Here is a 22,979-nt window from a genome sequence, read left to right on the forward strand (position 1 = left end):
TCCTTGCAAACAAAAAACAGCAGTTGTAGACCAACTTCTGAAAACACAAAAGACAATTACAGCCATTTTTTAAATTACTGACCTCATTAGTGCAAATCGGAGATAAGAAATCTAGTTTGAGGGAATGCTCAAATTATTTAAAACCATTCTTTGGAAACTTCCCTAATTGTATTTAATAATCAAATCAATAGTTTCCTTCTACTCCTGCAGTACATCTCTACATTATTCCTACAGTTAACTCATTATAGTGACCATGTAATTCTGAGAAATTGTGAGAAATGTTTCCACAAAATTATATAATACTACAGCAAGAACTAAATATTCAACTTTAAATCTTCTATTAAGAAACATTCATATGGATGGTGGTATATAAGTGGTATATATTCCAAATGGTTATCTTCAAAATGCTAAGAATATAAAAAGAAATCTTATTAAAATAGGTAGAAAATACTTATTAGATTATATATTTCATATATATTGTATATCTGTATTCTATATTATAATGTATTATATATAAAATAATGTGTTGAATATATATTTTATATTTATAAGTATATTACATGTTATAACATTAAAACAAGTAGAAAAGTCATTAACCTGTAAAAATATTTTCAAGCCTGTGTGGTTATGCAGTTAAGTGTAAATAAGTACAGAGATAATACCAAGGAGAATAAAACCTCCTCTTACTTATACCATAGCAATCATGAGATCACATTATCCTATGTATTTACATTGCACACAAAGGATATCATATTAGCTATACTTGACTGCAGTTTTTTAATAAATGTCACATAAAGTACCACTAGAAAAATAATACAGTCATGAGCTCAAAACCTACCTTAGAAATGAAATTCAAGACTGTCAAAGCAAGTTCATTAAAATTAAAATACTATATTAACATATATAATATTACATACAACATTAGAATATGTGGAAGATTAATAATTTTTTCCTGGCACTTTCTTTAATAAGAACAGACAAAACTTATATTTCCTCCTTTTAATTACAGAAATGACAACCGCAACACCAGTGACAACTGTATGTGTGAAGAATGTATGTGCATGGTCAGAATGGTATGATGGCACACAGCCTGAAAACAAAGAGGACAGTGGAGATTATGAAACATTTGAAAATCTCACAGTTAAAGGATACAGCGTATGTAAAAACCCAAACGGTATTCAATGCAGAGCCAAAGAATACCCAGATACAGAAATAACCAGACTTAACCAAACGGTACAATGTAGTCAAAGCAAAGGATTAATATGCAATAACAAAGACCAACAATCTAAGTACTGCTATAATTATGAAATCAGAATATCATGCTGCAGCTATGTACCATGTAGAGAAATACAAACTACAACACCAACAACCACAGAAGAATTCACAACAACTACTGCTATAAAATCAACACAATTTACAGTACAGACAAAGACAAAAACAACAACGAAAAAACAAACTGAAGCGCTAAACACCGAAGTTCCTACAATGTCAACAAGACACAGAGAAAGCACGACTCCTCTGACTGAAACTTCAGTTACAGCAAAGACATCAGAAGTCTCAACAACAGGTTACCAGACCACGTCAGCTCCAGCAGAAATCACCACTGCGGCAACACAGGCTCCAACATCAACCACTACTGCCTCAACCCGCCCCCAGCCAGCAATGACAACCACCGCTGGCCCCACAGCTGTCCCCAGTACCACTGCCCCGCCAACACAACGCACGACCATCGTCACTCCCACACCAACAGCACCCACGTCAGCCAGCAGCACCACCAGCACCTCCTGGACCACCATAGGAAGCACCACAATATCCACAGCCACGTCTGCTCCAGCAGAAACCTCCACTGTGGCAACACAGGCTCCAACATCAACCACTGCTGCCTCCACTGTCACCGAACCAAAAATAAGAACCACCACTGGCACCACAGCTGTCCCCAGTACCACTAAGCCACCAACACAAGGCACGACCATCATCACTACCACCAGCAGGGCCAGCACCACCAAGACCTCTCCGCCTCCGACACAAGGCACAACCATCGTCACTCCCACACCAACAGCGCCCACCTCAGCCAGTAGCACCACCAGCACCTCTAGGACGACCGCAGGAAGCACCACAACATCCACAGCCACGTCTGCTCCAGCCGAAACCACCACTGTGGCAACACAGGCTCCAACATCACCCACTGCCACCTCCACTGTCACCGAACCGAAAATAAGAACCACCACTGGCATCACAGCTGTCCCTAGTACCACTGCCCCGCCAACACAACGCACGACCATCGTCACTCCCACACCAACAGCGCCCACCTCAGCCAGCAGCACCACCAGCACCTCCTGGACCACCACGGGGAGCATCACGATGTCCACAGCCATGTCTGCTCCAGCAGAAACCTCCACTGTGGCAACACAGGCTCCAACATCAACCACTGCTGCCTCCACTGTCACCGAACCAAAAATAAGAACCACCACTGGCACCACAGCTGTCCCCAGTACCACTGCCCTGCCAACACAACGCACGACCATCATCACTACCACCAGCAGGGCCAGCACCACCGAGACCTCTCCCGCTCCAACACGAGGCACAACCACCATCACTCCCACAACAACAGTGCCCACCTCAGCCAGTAGCACTACCAGCACCTCTAGGACGATCGCAGGAAGCACCACAACGTCTACAGCCACATCTGCTCCAGCAGAAACCTCCACTGTGGCAACACAGGCTCCAACATCAACCACTGCTGCCTCCACTGTCACCGAACCAAAAATAAAAACCACCACTGGCACCACAGCTGTCCCCAGTACCACTGCCCCGCCAACACAACGCACGACCATCATCACTACCACCAGCAGGGCCAGCACCACCGAGACCTCTCCCGCTCCAACACGAGGCACAACCACCATCACTCCCACAACAACAGCGCCCACCTCAGCAGCCACCACCACTGCCAGCACCTCCAGGACCACAAACAGCTGCCAGCAGCACTGTGCCTGGACGCAGTGGTTTGACTTGGATTCCCCTAGCCCTGGTAGCCAAAATGGAGACATAGAGACATTTGCAAAAATCCGAGCCGCTGGGTATGCACTGTGCGACAACCCACAAGACATCAAGTGCCGTGCTAAAGATTACCCTCAGAGGAGTCTGGAGAAACTGGGACAGAAATTTGAGTGCAGCCTTGACACTGGGCTTGTGTGCAGAAATAAGGATCAGATAAGAAAGTACCCTATGTGCTTCGACTACGAGGTCAAGGTGCTGTGCTGTGACCGTAATCACTGCCAGACAACATCAGCACCACCAGGCACCACCGCAAGGTCCTCCACTACAGCCTCTCTTGCAGAAACCACCACTGTGGCAACACAGGCTCCAACATCAACCACTGCCACCTCCACCGTCACCGAACCGAAAATAAGAACCACCACTGGCACCACAGCAGTCCCCAGTACTACTAACCCACCAACACGAGGCACAACCATCATCACTCCCACACCAACAGTGCCCACCTCAGCCAGTAGCACTACCAGCACCTCCAGGACGACCGCAGGAAGCACCACAACGTCCACAGCCACGTCTGCTCCAGCAGAAGCCTCCACTGTGGCAACACAGGCTCCAACATCAACCACTGCTGCCTCCACTGTCACCGAACCAAAAATAAGAACCACCACTGGCACCACAGCTGTCCCCAGTACCACTGCCCCGCCAACACAACGCACGACCATCATCACTACCACCAGCAGGGCCAGCACCACCGAGACTTCTCCCCCTCCGACAGAAGGAACAACCATCGTCACTCCCACACCAACAGTGCCCGCCTCAGCCAGTAGCACTACCAGCACCTCCCGGAGCACCACAGGGAGCACCACAACATCTACAGCCACGTCTGCTCCAGCAGAAACATCCACTGTGGCAACACAGGCTCCAACATCACCCACTGCTGCCTCCACTGTCACCGAACCGAAAATAAGAACCACCACTGGCACCACAGCTGTCCCCAGTACCACTGCCCTGCCAACACAACGCACGACCATCATCACTACCACCAGCAGGGCCAGCACCACCGAGACCTCTACCCCTCCAACACGAGGCACAACCATCGTCACTCCCACACCAACAGCGCCCACCTCAGCCAGTAGCACCACCAGCACCTCTAGGACGACCGCAGGAAGCACCACAACGTCTACAGCCACGTCTGCTCCAGCAGAAACCTCCACTGTGGCAACACAGGCTCCAACATCAACCACTGCTGCCTCCACTGTCACCGAACCAAAAATAAGAACCACCACTGGCACCACAGCTGTCCCCAGTACTGCTGTCCCGCCAACACAACGCACGACCATCATCACTACCACACCAACAGCGCCCACCTCAGCCAGTAGCACTACCAGCACCTCCTGGACCACGACGGGGAGCATCACAACGTCTACAGCCACGTCTGCTCCAGCAGAAACCTCCACTGTGGCAACACAGGCTCCAACATCACCCACTGCCACCTCCACTGTCACCGAACCAAAAATAAGAACCACCACTGGCACCACAGCTGTCCCCAGTACCACTGCCCCGCCAACACAACGCACGACCATCATCACTACCACCAGCAGGGCCAGCACCACCAAGACCTCTCCCCCTCCGACAGAAGGCACAACCATCGTCACTCCCACACCAACAGCGCCCACCTCAGCCAGTAGCACTACCAGCACCTCCCGGAGCACCACAGGGAGCACCACGATGTCCACAGCCATGTCTGCTCCAGCAGAAACCTCCACTGTGGCAACACAGGCTCCAACATCAACCACTGCTGCCTCCACTGTCACCGAACCAAAAATAAGAACCACCACTGGCACCACAGCTGTCCCCAGTACCACTGCCCCACCAACACAACGCACGACCATCATCACTACCACCAGCAGGGCCAGCACCACCGAGACCTCTACCCCTCCAACACGAGGCACAACCATCGTCACTCCCACACCAACAGCGCCCACCTCAGCCAGTAGCACCACCAGCACCTCTAGGACGACCGCAGGAAGCACCACAACGTCTACAGCCACATCTGCTCCAGCAGAAACCTCCACTGTGGCAACACAGGCTCCAACATCAACCACTGCCACCTCCACTGTCACCGAACCAAAAATAAGAACCACCACTGGCACCACAGCTGTCCCCAGTACCACTGCCCCGCCAACACAACGCATGACCATCATCACTACCACCAGCAGGGCCAGCACCACCGAGACCTCTCCCCCACCGACAGAAGGCACAACCATCGTCACTCCCACACCAACAGTGCCCGCCTCAGCCAGTAGCACTGCCAGCACCTCCTGGACCACCACGGGGAGCACCACAACATCCACAGCCACATCTGCTGCAGCAGAAACCTCCACTGTGGCAACACAGGCTCCAACATCAACCACTGCTGCCTCCACTGTCACCGAACCGAAAATAAGAACCACCACTGGCACCACAGCTGTCCCCAGTACCACTGCCCTGCCAACACAACGCACGACCATCATCACTACCACCAGCAGGGCCAGCACCACCGAGACCTCTACCCCTCCAACACGAGGCACAACCATCGTCACTCCCACACCAACAGCGCCCACCTCAGCCAGTAGCACCACCAGCACCTCTAGGACGACCGCAGGAAGCACCACAACGTCTACAGCCACATCTGCTCCAGCAGAAACCTCCACTGTGGCAACACAGGCTCCAACATCAACCACTGCCACCTCCACTGTCACCGAACCAAAAATAAGAACCACCACTGGCACCACAGCTGTCCCCAGTACCACTGCCCCGCCAACACAACGCACGACCATCATCACTACCACCAGCAGGGCCAGCACCACCAAGACCTCTCCCCCTCCGACAGAAGGCACAACCATCGTCACTCCCACACCAACAGCGCCCACCTCAGCCAGTAGCACTACCAGCACCTCCCGGAGCACCACAGGGAGCACCACGATGTCCACAGCCATGTCTGCTCCAGCAGAAACCTCCACTGTGGCAACACAGGCTCCAACATCAACCACTGCTGCCTCCACTGTCACCGAACCAAAAATAAAAACCACCACTGGCACCACAGCTGTCCCCAGTACCACTGCCCCACCAACACAACGCACGACCATCATCACTACCACCAGCAGGGCCAGCACCACCGAGACCTCTACCCCTCCAACACGAGGCACAACCACCATCACTCCCACAACAACAGCGCCCACCTCAGCAGCCACCACCACTGCCAGCACCTCCAGGACCACAAACAGCTGCCAGCAGCACTGTGCCTGGACGCAGTGGTTTGACTTGGATTCCCCTAGCCCTGGTAGCCAAAATGGAGACATAGAGACATTTGCAAAAATCCGAGCCGCTGGGTATGCACTGTGCGACAACCCACAAGACATCAAGTGCCGTGCTAAAGATTACCCTCAGAGGAGTCTGGAGAAACTGGGACAGAAATTTGAGTGCAGCCTTGACACTGGGCTTGTGTGCAGAAATAAGGATCAGATAAGAAAGTACCCTATGTGCTTCGACTACGAGGTCAAGGTGCTGTGCTGTGACCGTAATCACTGCCAGACAACATCAGCACCACCAGGCACCACCGCAAGGTCCTCCACTACAGCCTCTCTTGCAGAAACCACCACTGTGGCAACACAAGCTCCAACATCAACCACTGCCACCTCCACCGTCACCGAACCGAAAATAAGAACCACCACTGGCACCACAGCAGTCCCCAGTACTACTAACCCACCAACACAAGGCACGACCATCATCACTCCCACACCAACAGCGCTCACCTCAGCCAGTAGCACTACCAGCACCTCCAGGACGACCGCAGGAAGCACCACAACGTCCACAGCCACGTCTGCTCCAGCAGAAGCCTCCACTGTGGCAACACAGGCTCCAACATCACCCACTGCCACCTCCACTGTCACCGAACCAAAAATAAGAACCACCACTGGCACCACAGCTGTCCCCAGTACCACTGCCCCGCCAACACAACGCACGACCATCGTCGCTACCACACCAACAGCACCCACCTCAGCCAGTAGCACTACCAGCACCTCCTGGACCACGACGGGGAGCACCACGATGTCCACAGCCACGTCTGCTCCAGCAGAAACCTCCACTGTGGCAACACAGGCTCCAACATCAACCACTGCCACCTCCACTGTCACCGAACCAAAAATAAGAACCACCACTGGCACCACAGCTGTCCCCAGTACCACTGCCCCGCCAACACAACGCACGACCATCATCACTACCACCAGCAGGGCCAGCACCACCAAGACCTCTCCCCCTCCGACAGAAGGCACAACCATCGTCACTCCCACACCAACAGCGCCCGCCTCAGCCAGTAGCACCACCAGCACCTCCTGGACCACCATAGGAAGCACCACAACGTCCAAAGCCACGCCTGCTCCAGCAGAAACATCCACTGTGGCAACACAGGCTCCAACATCAACCACTGCCACCTCCACTGTCACCGAACCAAAAATAAGAACCACCACTGGCACCACAGCTGTCGCCAGTACCACTGCCCCACCAACACAACGCACGACCATCGTCACTCCCACACCAACAGCACCCACGTCAGCCAGCAGCACCACCAGCACCTCCTGGACCACCATAGGAAGCACCACAATATCCACAGCCACGTCTGCTCCAGCAGAAACCTCCACTGTGGCAACACAGGCTCCAACATCAACCACTGCTGCCTCCACTGTCACCGAACCAAAAATAAGAACCACCACTGGCACCACAGCTGTCCCCAGTACCACTAAGCCACCAACACAAGGCACGACCATCATCACTACCACCAGTAGGGCCAGCACCACCAAGACCTCTCTGCCTCCGACACAAGGCACAACCATCGTCACTCCCACACTAACAGCGCCCACCTCAGCCAGTAGCACTACCAGCACCTCCTGGATCACCACAGGAAGCACCACAACGTCTACAGCCACGTCTGCTCCAGCAGAAGCCTCCACTGTGGCAACACAGGCTCCAACATCAACCACTGCTGCCTCCACTGTCACCGAACCAAAAATAAGAACCACCACTGGCACCACAGCTGTCCCCAGTACCACTGCCCTACCAACACAACGCACGACCATCATCGCTACCACACCAACAGCACCCACCTCAGCCAGTAGGACTACCAGCACCTCCTGGACCACCACAGGGAGCACCACGATGTCCACAGCCACGTCTGCTCCAGCAGAAACCTCCACTGTGGCAACACAGGCTCCAACATCACCCACTGCCACCTCCACTCTCCCCCAGACAGGACTTACAAGCACCATAGGTGGTAAAGGTGTTCTTCCAACATCTCTTTCTTCTACCAGACAAAGTACTGCCACCACTGTTTTTCCTTCAATGTTCACTAACACAAGCAGCCCAGGTATGTCATTGTCTACCTCTGGAAAGGTTAGAAACAGCTATTTCAGTAGAACAACATTGGTATCGTCTTCTGTGACTTCTTCCACTATCATCCCTATTTCTTCCAATATATAAACCGCTTTTTCATCTATCTGTCCTTCTGCTACTGGTATCTGTCTTAGACAGGTGTGTGAGTGAACCCCGTAGCTTGATATTATTTATCCTGACCTCAAGAGAGACAGTGGTGACTTCGAAACTTTTGAAAACATTAGAGCTAAATCTCATAAGATTTGCCAAATCCCAGATGATATTCAGGGTAGAAGTAAAAGATTTCAACGATCTTCACTTAGCAGTAGGTCAAATAATTGAATGTAACCAAAACGTTGACTTGATTTGCCGGAAATTTGAACAGTCCTCCCCAATATGTTAAAATTATGAGATCAAAATCCTGTGCTGCATACTAAAGCATGTCTTGTGCTCAACAGTAGCTACAACTGGTACATCACAGTCAAGCCATGTTACAACAAGCACTTCTGCAATCTTCAGTTCTTCCCTGAGCACACCTATCACCACAGAAGCGAGTACATATGTTACATCAAGCAGAACAACTCCATGTTTTTGTCAAGTGTTTGGTAATATTTTTTCTCCTGGTAAGTGTCTTATTTTATGGTTATAAAAATTTTCATAAGCAATATAAACCCTTAATACTCTATTCAATTAAAGATAACCACTTAAAATCATCTAAACATAGAACTTCATACACATGAATACACCTTATATTTTCACAATATTTTCTTGGGTTTTTTCCCAAAGTATTTTCATTGGTCTTTTAATTTCTCTTCCAAATTTTCTCTACAGGGGAAGTGGTATACAACAGAACAGACAAGGCTGGCTGTAATTTTTATGCACTTTGCAGCAAGGAATGCGAAATTCACCCATTTCAGGGGCCATGTCCTTCGACAACTCCTTTCACTTCAGTCGCCCCAGAAATTACAACACAAGCCGCCTCATCCACAGAACGTGTATTTTCTTCTATCTCACCAACCACAGCAACATCCCTCACAACTTCAGTAGGAAGAAACTGTACTGATGTCAGTCCTCCACGAAAGGTGGTTCCCCTCATTATTTTCTGTTCTATCATCATTGCAAAACCAGCCCAATTTCTGTCCTCTAATAATCAATTCAAATCAACTTGTATGTATTTCAATAACAAAGTTGGTCATGTTACAAATTACCAGATAGCACACAATTCTTAACCTGGCGTTACCAGGCTTTTAAGTAATCTGGAGATTGAAAAGCTCACTAATACCATGGCAAAGACTTTTTTTTTAATAAAAGACATTTAAATGTCATAGAAATAAGTAGATCAGCTATGAAAGTGTTAAAATCTCATTCCTTCTACACAGAAAAAAATTCTGTGATAGTTCTCAGCTTGCCTGCTCTTAAGGTCTGAAATCATATGCTAAGAAAATTCTAATCTGAACTCCCTACCAATTTTGAGAGTCTATCTCAAGGTGACCCAGAACAACTAGGGTGAGAGAGCACTTAAGAATAAATCATTTACATATTTTCAGCCTGGAGAGAACTGGATAAGTGAATGCCAGAACTGTGTCTGTGACCCCGTCACTGGTACTGTCCAATGCAAGCCGCTCCTATGCCAAACAGCTCTGCCTGAAATTTGTGACATAGGATTTGTTCGCGTGCCTGTACTACCATCAAAAGACCTATGTTGTCCTGAATTTGAATGCCGTAAGTATTAAAAATACATATATACACACCAGGCTACAGACACTGGTAAATTACATTTGCACTTCTGTTAATATCTAAGCAAGTTCTTCATGTATGACAAAACCAGCAATACCTTCCTTAAATTATTCCGGCTCAGTGAACACGCATCCATTTTTGGCTAAATATGCATTAGAAATTTATTTAAAAACTGGGTGGGAGAGCAGGATAGACATAGGCCACTTGAACCTTCAATCTGTAATCATAAAGGTTATTAATGTATTATATTTAATGTTATTAATGTAACATTGGAGCATATTCTAATTAGCCTGACTGTAGCTAAACTAAGATACATAAACATAAGAATAAGCCAGCAGAAAGCTTAACTACAAAAGCAAGTAACACAAAGCAATAACACATGAATTGTAATCAGTAACTGAATTGTCGATGTATGAAAAAAAATAATTATACTTACACTGTTGTTGAATGCTCACAAAAATTTAAAAATCCAACAGTTATATTTATTTATATACATCTATTTTTATACACATATATTTTTACAAAAGAATAAAAAGAAAAAGGTAGCCATAAATTAAGCCCAAAACAGGAAGATCAAAACGAAGGAACAGCCAAGTTTGAAGTAGTTCTGTGAAAGACATCAATGGGCTCTGCCATGTTGTCAAATTATTTATAAGACCACGGTAGGAATACCTTTCTCCCACTCACAGTCAATCTTCCGTCCAAGCCATGTTCTGAGAGGTCATAAAGAATCAATAACAAAGGCATCTTTGAAGGTTACTGGACTTCTAGGGTTCAAAGAGCAAAAAACTAATTTAATTTGAAGTGAACCTGATATTGAAAGGGCAAAAAAGGGATTTTTCATGTATAGCTCGAGTTTGAAGCCATTCCTCTTCAACTCTTCTAGCTAATTTCAAAGATGAAACTTTACTTAACCGTCCAGCTATGCTAAATATGAGGTCTAAGCATATAGGGGGGATTGAATTCAAGTTTTGCATAATCTCTGTGTTAGTAACAAACCTTTGTAACATCTTGACTTCTCAAGAAGTCTCACAATTTGAGTTCACTCTGGAATTTTTTGTTTGTTTGTTTTTCAGAACAAATACCTGACATCTGTTTCATTAACGGTACAGTATACCCGGTGAGAATGTTATACTTATAGTGGTATATTGCTGGAAGTGAAGTGTACACCCTTTCTACCAAAATAAGCCTTTGAGAAAGTTCTTTTCCCAGCACATGTTGTTTTACCTCTAGCCCTTAACTGGAAGTTATTTTTTTTCTAATGTCAAAACCAAAATCGTCACAGAAGAGTTCCTTAACACGTAGCGTAAAACAAGAGTGTACCATTTTTAGTGATGTATTTTCTTTTTAAGCTCTCTCCCACTTCTGGAATTAATGAATTTTCCAAATGAGCTGATGAATAGCCCAGACTCAACCATTCTTTGAAATAAGCCCAGAGAACCTTCAAAAATAAAGCTAAGATTTTTGCTTTAATTGATCCCTAAATCTTTTGCTAAAATTGGTACTTAGGTCATTTAGTTAAAATTTAAACATTAGCACTGGAGCCTTTTGGGGATACATTTCAGAAATACTAAAATCCATGTGTAAATTTGTATCTCTGCTTATGTATCTGCATATGTATCCAATTAATTTAATCTCCATTTGTAAATTATAATTGTTTTGTAACCACTGAACATGACTTAAAGGGGAAAAAAAATTCTTAAATGGAGCATTGAAAAGCTGGTAAAATGACGAGGCAGTACGAACGTGTCTTACCTGCATTTTATTAATTTACTTTTCTCTTTTATATTGCTTCATTTAGTTTCCTCCTAATGTGTGTTTCCTTGCAAGGCATAAAGCCAAACAACTTTATTATGTTTGAAGAGAGTTCAACAACTCAGTCGTACTTGTGTTTCAACGACCTTAATGGTTCTCAGCAATGCTTTCAACTCTGCCTATACGTTATATAGAAACTGTTTCCATTTGAATTTTTTTTTCTGTCTTCCAGGTTGGAGTGTCAACAATAATCAATTCATGTAAGAACTGTACTTGCACTTCGGAGAAAAATCCAGTGACTAAAGCAAATATTGTGCATTGTGAAACACTTCAATGTGAAACATCTTGCCCACTGGTGAGTTCAGTTTCTCCAGGCTGCCCAGTCGGCCCTCAATTACAGGAAGACTAGAATTATCCATCACCAGCTCAACATACTTTCTCTTTCATCTGCTTGTGAATAGGGTCATCAATATATGATTGCAGATGGAGAGTGCTGTGGGAAGTGTATTGAGGTAGCTTGCAAAATCAAACTAAGTAACAACACTGTTCTGGTGCTCAGCGTAAGTAGCTCTCTTCATTTTCAGATCTCTGTATTAGCCAATAAATGGTAGAACAGCTAAGAGTCAACTCGGGTCCCTTACTAGTAAAAATCTAATTAACACTGAAATTACTCTGAAAACAACACACCAGTTTTCTGAATTGAACACTTACTTGGAATAACAAATTCTTGATATGTGTGGTTAACTGGGCAATGGTTTCTAATTTGTGGTCTGAGTGTTCAGATCCAGGATTTAAACTTTCAAGCAAGCCACAGTTTGCAAAATTTCGTATTTGCCACTTGAGGGAAGTTCAGAAGTATCTGAGAATCTCTGAGGTGTGAGAACTTAATTAGCTCAGACATTTTTAAAGTAATCATACTATACCAGATCACAATGAAAACAATAATAGTTTTCTTTTCTTATAAAATCTTAGGTTGATGAGATCCTGCCACTCGATCATTGCAGCCATTACAAATGTGAAAAAATTGAAGATCAATTTGTTGCAGTCCAAACTAAAAAAATATGTCCCGAGTACAACCCAGGAGAGTGCGATCCTGTAAGTTTTACTCAATTCTTCATCAACTGAATGCAGTTTAAAAGAACAAGGGCGGGGCAAGGAAGAATATAACAGAACACTTTCACTAAGAATGCAGGAATGTCTCAAGAATGAAATTAATCTTGCTGTAACATTAGTAATAAGAAAAGATTAGTATTTTTACAAGAGGCTACAAGGATTCAAGACTTCTATGGTGGGGACAGTAAGTCATCCATGGTTTCATTCAGTGCTCATCACAGAGGAGCCTTCTGCCCAGTATCAGTAATGCTCACTCATATTCTTACTCATGATTGTCATCTGTGCATTAATACAAATCCTCCTTCTTTACTTCTGCAAAGGATGAAGCAGAGACTACTCCCGATGGCTGCTGCAAAATATGTAAACGTAAGTAATGCTGTGTTCATGTTTTCTGCTTGTACACTGCTGTATCCAACTTCTATCTTTGAGTAGATGGAAGGATTCTTCACTCCCCCAGTTTTCACTTATTCTGTTGATCAAGACCCTGTGTTTCACTGTTTATTCAAAAAGAAAAAGAAAATCTGTTTTCCTGGTACTGAATACCACGACACAAGCCACCAACGCTCAAGCCTCTGCATTATCTTCCAAAGACACTGTATGGCTGAGATTAAAGAATAACCTGAAAACTCCAGATACATTACACAGTATCCCCCCCACTGTCACATACTACAGAGTCTCAATAACCAGACATCATGCACTTCGAAATTGTTTTAGCAGTCACTTAGTTATGAACTAGAGATCTGAAGTATACGGTTTTTTCCCCCTCTTCTTGTGAAGCTACAAGCTGCAAACCTTACAGCAAGAAAACTGTGATCAGCCACGGTGACTGTGAATCTCCCGAACCTGTTGAGCTGGCATATTGTGAAGGAAGTTGTCCTGGCTCCTCAGTGTAAGTTCCAAAAACTTAATTTAGCATCTCTATGGCTTCATCTATACTTGTGGTCTCTCAAGTTAATCAATCACCCAAGGGTACTGAGGGAGCTGGTGGAGGTGCTCACCAAGCACTTTCAATCATTTATCAGCAGTCCTGGCTAACCGGGGAGGTCCCAGTTGACTGGAGGTTAGCAAATGTGACGCCCATCTACAACAAAGGCCAGAAGGAGGATCTGGGAAACTATAGGCCTATCAGTCTGACCTTGGTGCCAGGGAAGGTATGGAGCAGATCATCTTGAGTGCCATCCGCAGCACGTACACGACAACCAGTCAGCATGGGTTTATGAAAGGCAGGTCCTGCTTGACCAACCTGATCCCCTTCTGTGACAAGGTGACCCGCTTAGTGGATGAGGGAAAGGTTTTGGATGTTGTTTACCTGGGCTTTAGTAAAGCCTTTGACACCGTTTCCCACAGCATTCTCCTGGAGAAACTGGCTGCTTATGGCTTGGACGGGCATCCTCTTTGCTGGGTAAAAAACTGGCTGGACGGCCGGGCCCAGAGAGTTGTGGTCAACGGAGTTAAATCCAGTTGGCGGCCGGTCACGAGCGGTGTTCCCCAGGGCTCAGTGCTGGGGCCGGTCCTGTTCAATATCTTTATCAACGACCTGGACGAGGGGATCGAGTGCTCCCTCAGTCAGTTTGCAGATGACACCAAGCTGGGCGGGAGTGTTGATCTGCTGGAGGGTGGGAAGGCTCTGCAGAGGGACCTGGACAGGCTGGATCGATGGGCCAAGGCCAATTCATGAGGTTCAACAAGGCCAAGTGCGGGGTCCTGCACTTGGGTCACAACAACCCCAGGCAACGCTACAGGCTTGGGGAAGAGCGGCTGGAAAGTGCCCGGAGGAAAAGGACCTGGGGGTGCTGGTCGACAGCCGGCTGAACATGAGCCAGCAGTGTGCCCAGGTGGCCAAGAAGGCCAACAGCATCCTGGCCTGTATCAGAACTGGTGTGGCCAGCAGGAGCAGGGAGGTGGTCGTGCCCCTGTACTGGGCACTGGTGAGGCCGCACCTCGAATCCTGTGTTCAGTTCTGGGCCCCTCACTACAAGAAGGACATGGAGGTGCTGGAGCGTGTCCAGAGGAGGGCAACGAAGCTGGTGAAGGGTCTGGAGCACAAGTCTGATGGGGAGCGACTGAGGGAACTGGGGGTGTTTAGCCTGGAGAAGAGGAGGTGAGGGGAGACCTCATCGCGCTCTACAACTACCTGAAAGGAGGTTGTAGTGAGGTGGGGGTTGGTCTCTTCTCCCAAGTAACAGCGATAGGACAAGAGGAAATGGCCTCAAGTTGCGCCAAGGGAGGTTTAGATTGGACATGAGGAGAAATTTCTTCACTGACAGAGTGGTCAGGCCTTGGAACAGGCTGCCCAGGGAAGTGGTGGAGTCCCCATCCCTGGAGGTATTTAAAAGACGTGTAGATGTGGTGTTTAGGGAGATGGTTTAGCGGTGGACTTGGCAGTGCTACGTTCACGGTTGGACTCGATGATCTTAAGGGTCTCTTCCAACCTGAATGATTCCATGATTGCAGAACAGCAACAAAGTTAATTTGTTTATACGATTCCATTGAGTGGAATCAGACTCAATGGAAGCAAGAACAGTTTTGTTATTGAAGAGACAGGTCATTAAAATCGCATTCATAAGTGTGTGGGGGAGGGAGGGAGGAAGAGAAGATGTGAAAAAAACCATCCCCAACAAACCCCAAAATACAAGTCACTGGGTGGTTTCTGTGTGTCAGTTTTTAATGAGAAGATATATTTTCTTTTCCTGGCGGAACACAGGTATTCTCTTGAAGCAAACCAGATGCAACACGAGTGTAGTTGCTGCCAGGAGTTCAGCAGCCAAACAAGAGAGGTGATCCTGACTTGCCAAAATGGAACAAGCATAAATTATAACTATGTCTATGTGGAACAATGCCAGTGTATGAATGCATGCACTTCAGAAACCTCTGCAGAATATAGTTCCCAATCGAAAAACTCTGCAGCATATGGTTCCCAACGGAAAATCAGCAGAAGAGAGAGATGATCATTGCAAAAAGAAAGCAGAGACCCTAGGGAAGCTGAAATCACATATTCCCCAGAATAACTTGTGCTCCTTCTTTAACAGATCTTACTTCAGTTTCTGTTATCACCTTTTCTCATTTCTTACTTGTAAAAAAAAAAAAAAAAAAGAAAAAAAAAGGAAAATAATTAAATCTTGGTTGTGTGGTTTGTTGGGGGGGTTTTGGGGGGATTTTTGTTTGTTTTTTTTGGGGGCGGTTGTTTGTTTGGTTTTTTAAAGTGATGCAATATTCAAGGGTAAAACTAGCTGACTGTGTAAAATGCCTTTGTGTAAATTATGGAAATATGCAAATATGTTTCCATTTGATCACAAAACTGACATTTTGGAAAAAAGGTTTAAGGGATCTCTAAAAAACAAAACCAGAAAACATTGTAGCTACATTGCACTTAACTCTTGTGCCTAGAGAAAGTTTTATTGCATATCATTTTTACAGATGTAATGGTCCTAACAGACATCAGTGACGGGGAGAAGACTGTTTTCCTGTTCATTTTGTCTCTTGTTTAATCAATAACACTTTCAGCATTTTTCAGTTTCGGTTACTGTTCGATACTCATCTTCATTACCTAAATGACGGAGAGTCCAGTGGCATCAGGGAGTTTCCTAACTCAGATGGGTATAGTCTCTAGCAGCCTTTGGGAATGAAGACACTCTCAAAACCCTTTCCCTGGATGAGGTTAAATTCCCTCACCCAGGTCTAAATAGCTCTGCTCACTGGCATAAAAGGTACAGGGATAAAAAAAACCCCCACAACTCTCTGCGCATTGTATCCTAGTTGTCAAGATGGTAGGATAACAGGCAGGCTGTAGTTTGTTTTCCCTGTAATTAGTGGAGAGGTCCAGAAGACAAGTATGAAAAATGAGGAAGGGAAAACTACCAATTCATGTTCTAGATCAAAATGTATCTGGCTTTAGAAATCAGCACTTGCTTCTTCCATTGAAGAAACAAATCTATATATAAATGAAAGTTCTAATTAGTTGAATACTTACGGTGAAGTCAATGAACTTAGTAAAATCAGAAAATTCCTGCCCACAATTTTAACAATATTCACAAATAAGTTCAGAATATGTTTTTAAACTGTGAATTTGTTTCCTGTGCTATCTAAAAGATTTTGATTGGATTTACACTAGTGAGAAAATTGGCTGCCTTCTCCCACAGTAGTTCATCGTGTTTATCTGAACTGTTTGGAGCATTTACCTTATCAGTAGCTGTTATAATACAAAGCCTGAAATCTGCCTGGAAGGCTTGGCTGAAAAATAAAGGAGGAACTGTTTGATTAAATAATTGCACATTTGATACATGCTTATTTAGAGGTGAAATTCAATCCCTGAATGAAATCAGCAGAGCCCTATCTATTGGCCTTCACAGGCATGACCTGATATCACATTGGGATTAACCAGCGGGGAGAAGCAGGCAGGTTTGTAAGCTTCGCATTTTACTGCTGAACTGCATTCATCTCTCAACTACCCACGGTTTGCCCGTCCCGCAGCTGGCACGCGGGCTCCAGGCAGGGTTACGGGCTATGACGGTGGAGCAGACGGCTGTACCTCTCCCTGCGCCTTCTCTGACCCGTAATAAGCCACTTTTCACTGGGAACCCGGGCTGAAGCCAGACCAGCTGCGCACCACCCGTTTTACAATTTCACCACTGCGTCCTCAGACCCTGAACACCATGAGAGAGGCGGTGTTCGCTGTGTCACCGAGAGAGGTATCGCTACGAGAGACACCCAAACAGTCCTGGACAGAGCGACCAGTGGGTCAGGGTTTGACAGCCTCAGCACAGCTTCCCAGGTTTCTGGCTTCCAGAGGGTTTAGCGCTTTGGGCACAGCACCACAAGAACAGAGAGTGCCCGATGGCATCTCGAACTGTACCGCAGTGAAAAACCAGCACTGCTGGCTGCAGGAGGGCTTCCTACGGGAGAGGCGTTCACGTATGCCAGCCGTGTTGGGCCTGGTGTTATAATGCAGAGCTAGCACTATTAATACAAGCGAGACAAATTGATGCCTGCAGAGCTGACAGGTCAGGGTGCAGAGTGCAAAAACCCAGCGACATTTATGCAACATATAACAAACAAACATCTGTAAACACTTCTACGGTTGGCTTTGAGTTCAGACTGAAGCCAATGAAATCTGCGTGCTTTTCCCCTTCCTAACTCCCTAGTCCCTGTATTCCGAGAACTTAGTACCATGTTCACCAGTTAACAAAGCTCCCCGAACATTTTCTGGTCTGCAGGTTTTCCTCGACTATTTTAAGCACCCTATTGCCATGTTAGCAGTACATTCCAGTTCAAGTCTGAAGCTGCCCTCTAACGGTCATTATTCACTTCTCTAAAGAAAACCAAACCAGGAATTATTCCCTTAATTCTACTGGAAACATTAAGCCTTGCAGACCATGTTCATCCATCAGAGATCAATTTTATTTTAAATTCCCAAGTTATGGAAGATGTAGAGGCTATTTTTCAAAGCTGAACACCACATCATTTCTAGGTATCCAATCAGTTACCCGTGAGTTTAATCTGAAGATGCCATTGCAATCCTCGGTGTTCACGTACTGCGTTCATAAAAAAATATCAGCATCACAATTCACTGCTTAGAAGAGATTATCTTGATTAGTGGGTTTTTTGGGTTTTGGGTTGTTTGGGGTTTTTTTTGCTTTGAAAACCAATCCACTGCAAAATGCTAGAAATCACTGAATTTTCTCTGCTCTCCTTAAAATACAGCTTCCAATTCTTTTTAAGGGAAATCTATTTTTGTACCTTTTTTCTCTCAAGCCTACACAGAAGAAAACCCAGGGGATTTGCACTCTAAGTAAAAAGGATTCAGGAGGAGACAAACATGTAGATTTCTCTTTGGAACAAATGCTATACTACAATGACAAGTCCAAGGAACCTCCAGTAATTACTTTAAAGCTGAATAGGAAAACATGAAGACATACAATTGTTTGATATACAAGAAGTTACCATTTATGTTAAAATATATCTAGCCATTGTATATATCAAGCTCCTTAGAACTTAAAATGATAAAAATGCATGCACGCCTTAATTTTATAGCAAAATTTCCAAATGTGTTAAATGTACAATCATAGCAACAAAATAGTTCCAGTTATAGAACTACAGATTCATAAATTATATTTAAAACAAGAAAGAGTATATAATATAAAATGAATCCTGAGCTCTTTCCTGTCATTTCCATGGGGTATCAAATTAATCAGAAAGTGCTGACTTTTCATCCTAAAATTTAGGATTTACCTATTATAATCAAATATACTGATGCTTCAATAAAAATTACCATAGAAAAGTACTTACCTACATCAGGAAACAGAAAACTCGTTTTTCTATCCCACTAACTAGCCAATTACAGGGACTACTGCATTAGGGAATATTATGTAGTAATATGCATATATATGGTGAAACTACCCAGTTAGTGCATTTTATTGTGTGCATTATTATGTGTCAACATAATGCCTTTTAAACAAATCTGTCAACCATACTGAGAATCTTAAACAGCACGTTGAATAAAATAAAATAATTTACAGGTTTTATTGTCTGATGATCTAAACTGGGCAAATACGAAGGTTATGCTGTTGTACTGTAAAAGTCAGTGCATATGTGTAACTGTACTACTTAACCACATGAAAGACATTTGTTAGGTTTTAAATTAATATCTATAATACATTTCCAGAGTTCATCAATTGGAGAACAAACTAAATCAGGTAAGGTATCTGCACAATATTCATATGCAGGGCCCTTTGCCTCCCAATCCAAATCAATGACTTATGCTTGCTCTAGGCTTTCCAAAACAGAAAATACCAACAACATTCGATCAGGTGGAGGAGTGGAAAATAGCCAAACAGACTGAAAGCAATTTGAAAGATTAGATGAAACCAATTACCCTGTAAACTGGGAAAAAATAGCTCCAAAGTGTTTTGGTTAATAAAGAACCGTAGGTCCCTATTTATCAATCTTTCCCTAAGTCTTAAGCATATTTTGAAAAATTTGTGTGATATAGAAACACTAAACAACAAGATAAATACTTCTCTCTCTACACCAACATTTCTCTTTCCTCCTCACCTTTCAGGTAACTTGTCCTGTTTCCTCTTCTTTTGAAACAGCGCCTCCAGGCAGTGATTTAAGGAGCTATTGCATTGATTTGGGCTTCTGACTTGCATTCACCTCCCTTACGCTATTGATATTTGATAGCACTTCTCATGTTTTTAATACAATAACATTATGTCTAATGAGTTTGATGTGTTCATTCATGTCACCTACTTGTCTCCCAACAACACATGGAGTTTTGCATTGTTAATTTTGCCACTACACATAACACAATTCCACCTGTTGGGAGAGCAGAGATTCTATTCTCTAAGAGGCAACATAACTGGCAATGAGTTATACCAGAACATTCTTATGGATACCTTCACTTTTATATCTCCTGTTTTCACACTTCCATTCCCTGAGCCTCAAGATTATGTTGCCAACAGGAGGATAAGTCACTGATTTGGCTTATTAGGCTCCCCAAATACTGCGCCAGTAGCTAACAGAAGTATATGAAGTTCACTTACTATAATCCTGAAAATAGGAGGTTTGTGCAAAAGGGGTTGCCCGATGTATGAGTATCATACAGAGCCCTAATATTTTTATGATTTTGGGGATCTAGAACTTTATAAGGAGCTGGCTACAAACTAAAGAATACTTCCTTTCTACACAGTGTCAGAAGGGACCATTAAAACATGGTATGCTGACCTTCATACCAATCATACTCCATTTATTTTTGTTACAAAAATCATAGATACACTAGCTTGGAATCTAAAAATTAAGATATTGCAGACCTTGAATCCATTTTTACTTATTCCTCTTTATAAAGCCTCTGCCTTTTCCTCTCTAGAGAAGTACAAGATTCTTAATTGGATTTTGCCTCCTGTAAGAAAAGGATTGAGAATTTCTTTTGCATAAGCTTCCTTCACCCCATCCAACCCAACTCACTTAATAGCACAAACGAGCATTTTTATTTAAAATATAAAAGCGACAATCAAAGAAACAGAAATGCTGTGTTCTAACATCCAGTATCACAGCAGCTTTGCAGCTGTTTATAGAGAGTCACAACATAGTCCTTACAGTCGTGCTGTTTGCTGACAGCTGACTATACCACAACACTAATTAAACTCCCCTGATTTTCCCAGCTGCTTTCACTGTTTGCTCCCCGCACTGAACAGAACAGTCATGGATCACCTTCAATATAAAAATATTCAGATTAGCTCAGCGGGCTGAGCCATTTCTGAGGTACATTTTAGCACTTCTGCTATATTTCAATAGCGAAGACACAGATCATGTTAAATTCTCTTGAAACATTCACGGGACACGAAGGCTGAGTCCTGGCCCTCAGGTAACGGGGTGCTATATGAATTTAAGTCCTGAAGTATGCCAGAAAGGATTTAGCCGCTTCTTGCTTCCATGCTGTGTGAACATGCTGAAACCCTAAGAGACACACAAATCACCCTTCCATTTCTTTTGAAAAGAAATGTGCTCCAGAGAGGTTATCAGGTTTGTCTTACCAGCTGTTTCAATGGAAGTACTCAAATTTATCATTTTAAAGCATTCCCATAGTACTCTGTATCATAAAAGAAAAACAAAATCATCATTTCTTTTGGCATCATCCTGCTAAGGTTTTCTTATTCAGACACCCACATTTTAGTCATTTCAAGTGACCTTTTTCAAATGGACAAAAATAGCACTTGAGAATATATTATTTAGGACGAAGAGGAAGAGGGTTCTCAATCCTCCTGCTACAGGCCACATGCCGACTTTTAATTTGAGCTGAAAAAAGAATAATGTCCCTTCACAATTTCTTCTTACCAGTACTATTAAAAAACGCAAGCAGGTACCTTGGAGGGTTATTTTCTGTGCAACGATCTCAGTACCAGTTTCTGCCAGCAGCAGCACACAGGTTAGACTAATTGATAGCCTATTCCTGTTAGTAGGACTTGAATCAAATTGAAACACCCAAATGAGTGTATATCATAGCTTTAGATACGTGGTCAATTAACAATGAAGGAAATGCAGAGTAGATGAATAAAAGACATCTGAAAATAAAACAATAACACAAAGCCTCTCACACTCCAGTGCTTACCGTGTGACCTGTAGTAAAACAGAGCCTGATCTCAACCACTGAATTCAGTGAAAATATGCCTGCTGATATCAGGTGGCTTTGAATCAAACCTCGCATTTATGGAAAAAGGCAGATAATGTTGTTTAATTTATGCTAAGTACCTCACTCATGAAACTGCAGCCTTATTCTTATGATTGTAATGATTAGGTTTGCTAGTCAACCTGCCATGAGAAAGAGTTTCTTTTTAAATACTTCTCACGCTTGTCGGAAGCGTCGCCAATGGTAACTCATTTCTGGCCTGCAGATACCTCTCTTCACAAGAGAAGGTTCAAGCACACATTACAGAACACAGAAACCTGACTGTTCCCTCCTCCTTCCAACTAAGCTAAGGGTGTTTTTCCAGGAGAATATACTACTCGCCCCATACTTCAAGATGCAAGTGTATTCATGGAGAACATCAGTGCTGTGAGAGCCCACTCTTGGTATCTCACCTAAGAGCAAGGTAACATGAAACAGGAGGACATGAGAAATCCCTTGCCGACTGTGCACATAGCTAGTGTAACCACCCAAAATGGGGGGCACAATGTAAGAACTTCTAAGCTGTACATGAACCTGCCCTTTATAATCAATTAGAAATTTTAATGGTATTCAGTAAGATTTAAATTCACAATTTTTAAAAAAATAACAAGTAGTAATTATTCTTCATAATATTTAGGATGAAGAAAATTATTACTGAAACCTAAACATTTTAACACTTCACCACTGTAGAAAACACTTGAAGTGAAAAGATGAAAAAATAGCACACACACACCCCCTGCCCAATTGTTCAAGAGTTTCTCCGTATTTTCTAACACCATTTGTAAGTTAATGGGAGTTTCGAACTTACTAC

At 44.3% G+C, this 22,979-nt stretch overlaps 1 protein-coding gene and 1 long non-coding RNA gene across 2 annotated transcripts in view; both read left to right on the plus strand.

Annotated features, from left to right (window-relative positions):
• The window catches only part of LOC142088446 (uncharacterized), a 48,960-nt gene extending 33,007 nt beyond the window's left edge, over window positions 1-15,953 (plus strand). Inside the window, exons 31-39 of the mRNA XM_075163829.1 lie at window positions 1,010-8,395; window positions 8,859-9,023; window positions 9,232-9,395; window positions 9,906-10,122; window positions 11,214-11,257; window positions 12,125-12,247; window positions 12,354-12,452; window positions 13,857-13,894; window positions 15,710-15,953. Of these exons, the coding sequence (XP_075019930.1) occupies window positions 1,010-8,395; window positions 8,859-9,023; window positions 9,232-9,395; window positions 9,906-10,122; window positions 11,214-11,257; window positions 12,125-12,247; window positions 12,354-12,452; window positions 13,857-13,894; window positions 15,710-15,953 (8,480 nt within the window). The remainder of the gene's footprint in view (window positions 1-1,009; window positions 8,396-8,858; window positions 9,024-9,231; window positions 9,396-9,905; window positions 10,123-11,213; window positions 11,258-12,124; window positions 12,248-12,353; window positions 12,453-13,856; window positions 13,895-15,709) is intronic.
• Window positions 12,958-13,806, plus strand: LOC142088061 (uncharacterized). Its single transcript, XR_012675708.1, has 3 exons — window positions 12,958-12,987; window positions 13,326-13,371; window positions 13,783-13,806. It is a non-coding gene; the product is annotated as an uncharacterized LOC142088061 (long non-coding RNA).
• Window positions 15,954-22,979: the final 7,026 nt, after the last annotated feature.

This window comes from Calonectris borealis, chromosome 14 (assembly GCF_964195595.1).
Source record: "Calonectris borealis chromosome 14, bCalBor7.hap1.2, whole genome shotgun sequence".
NCBI classification, from domain to species: Eukaryota; Metazoa; Chordata; class Aves; order Procellariiformes; family Procellariidae; genus Calonectris; species Calonectris borealis.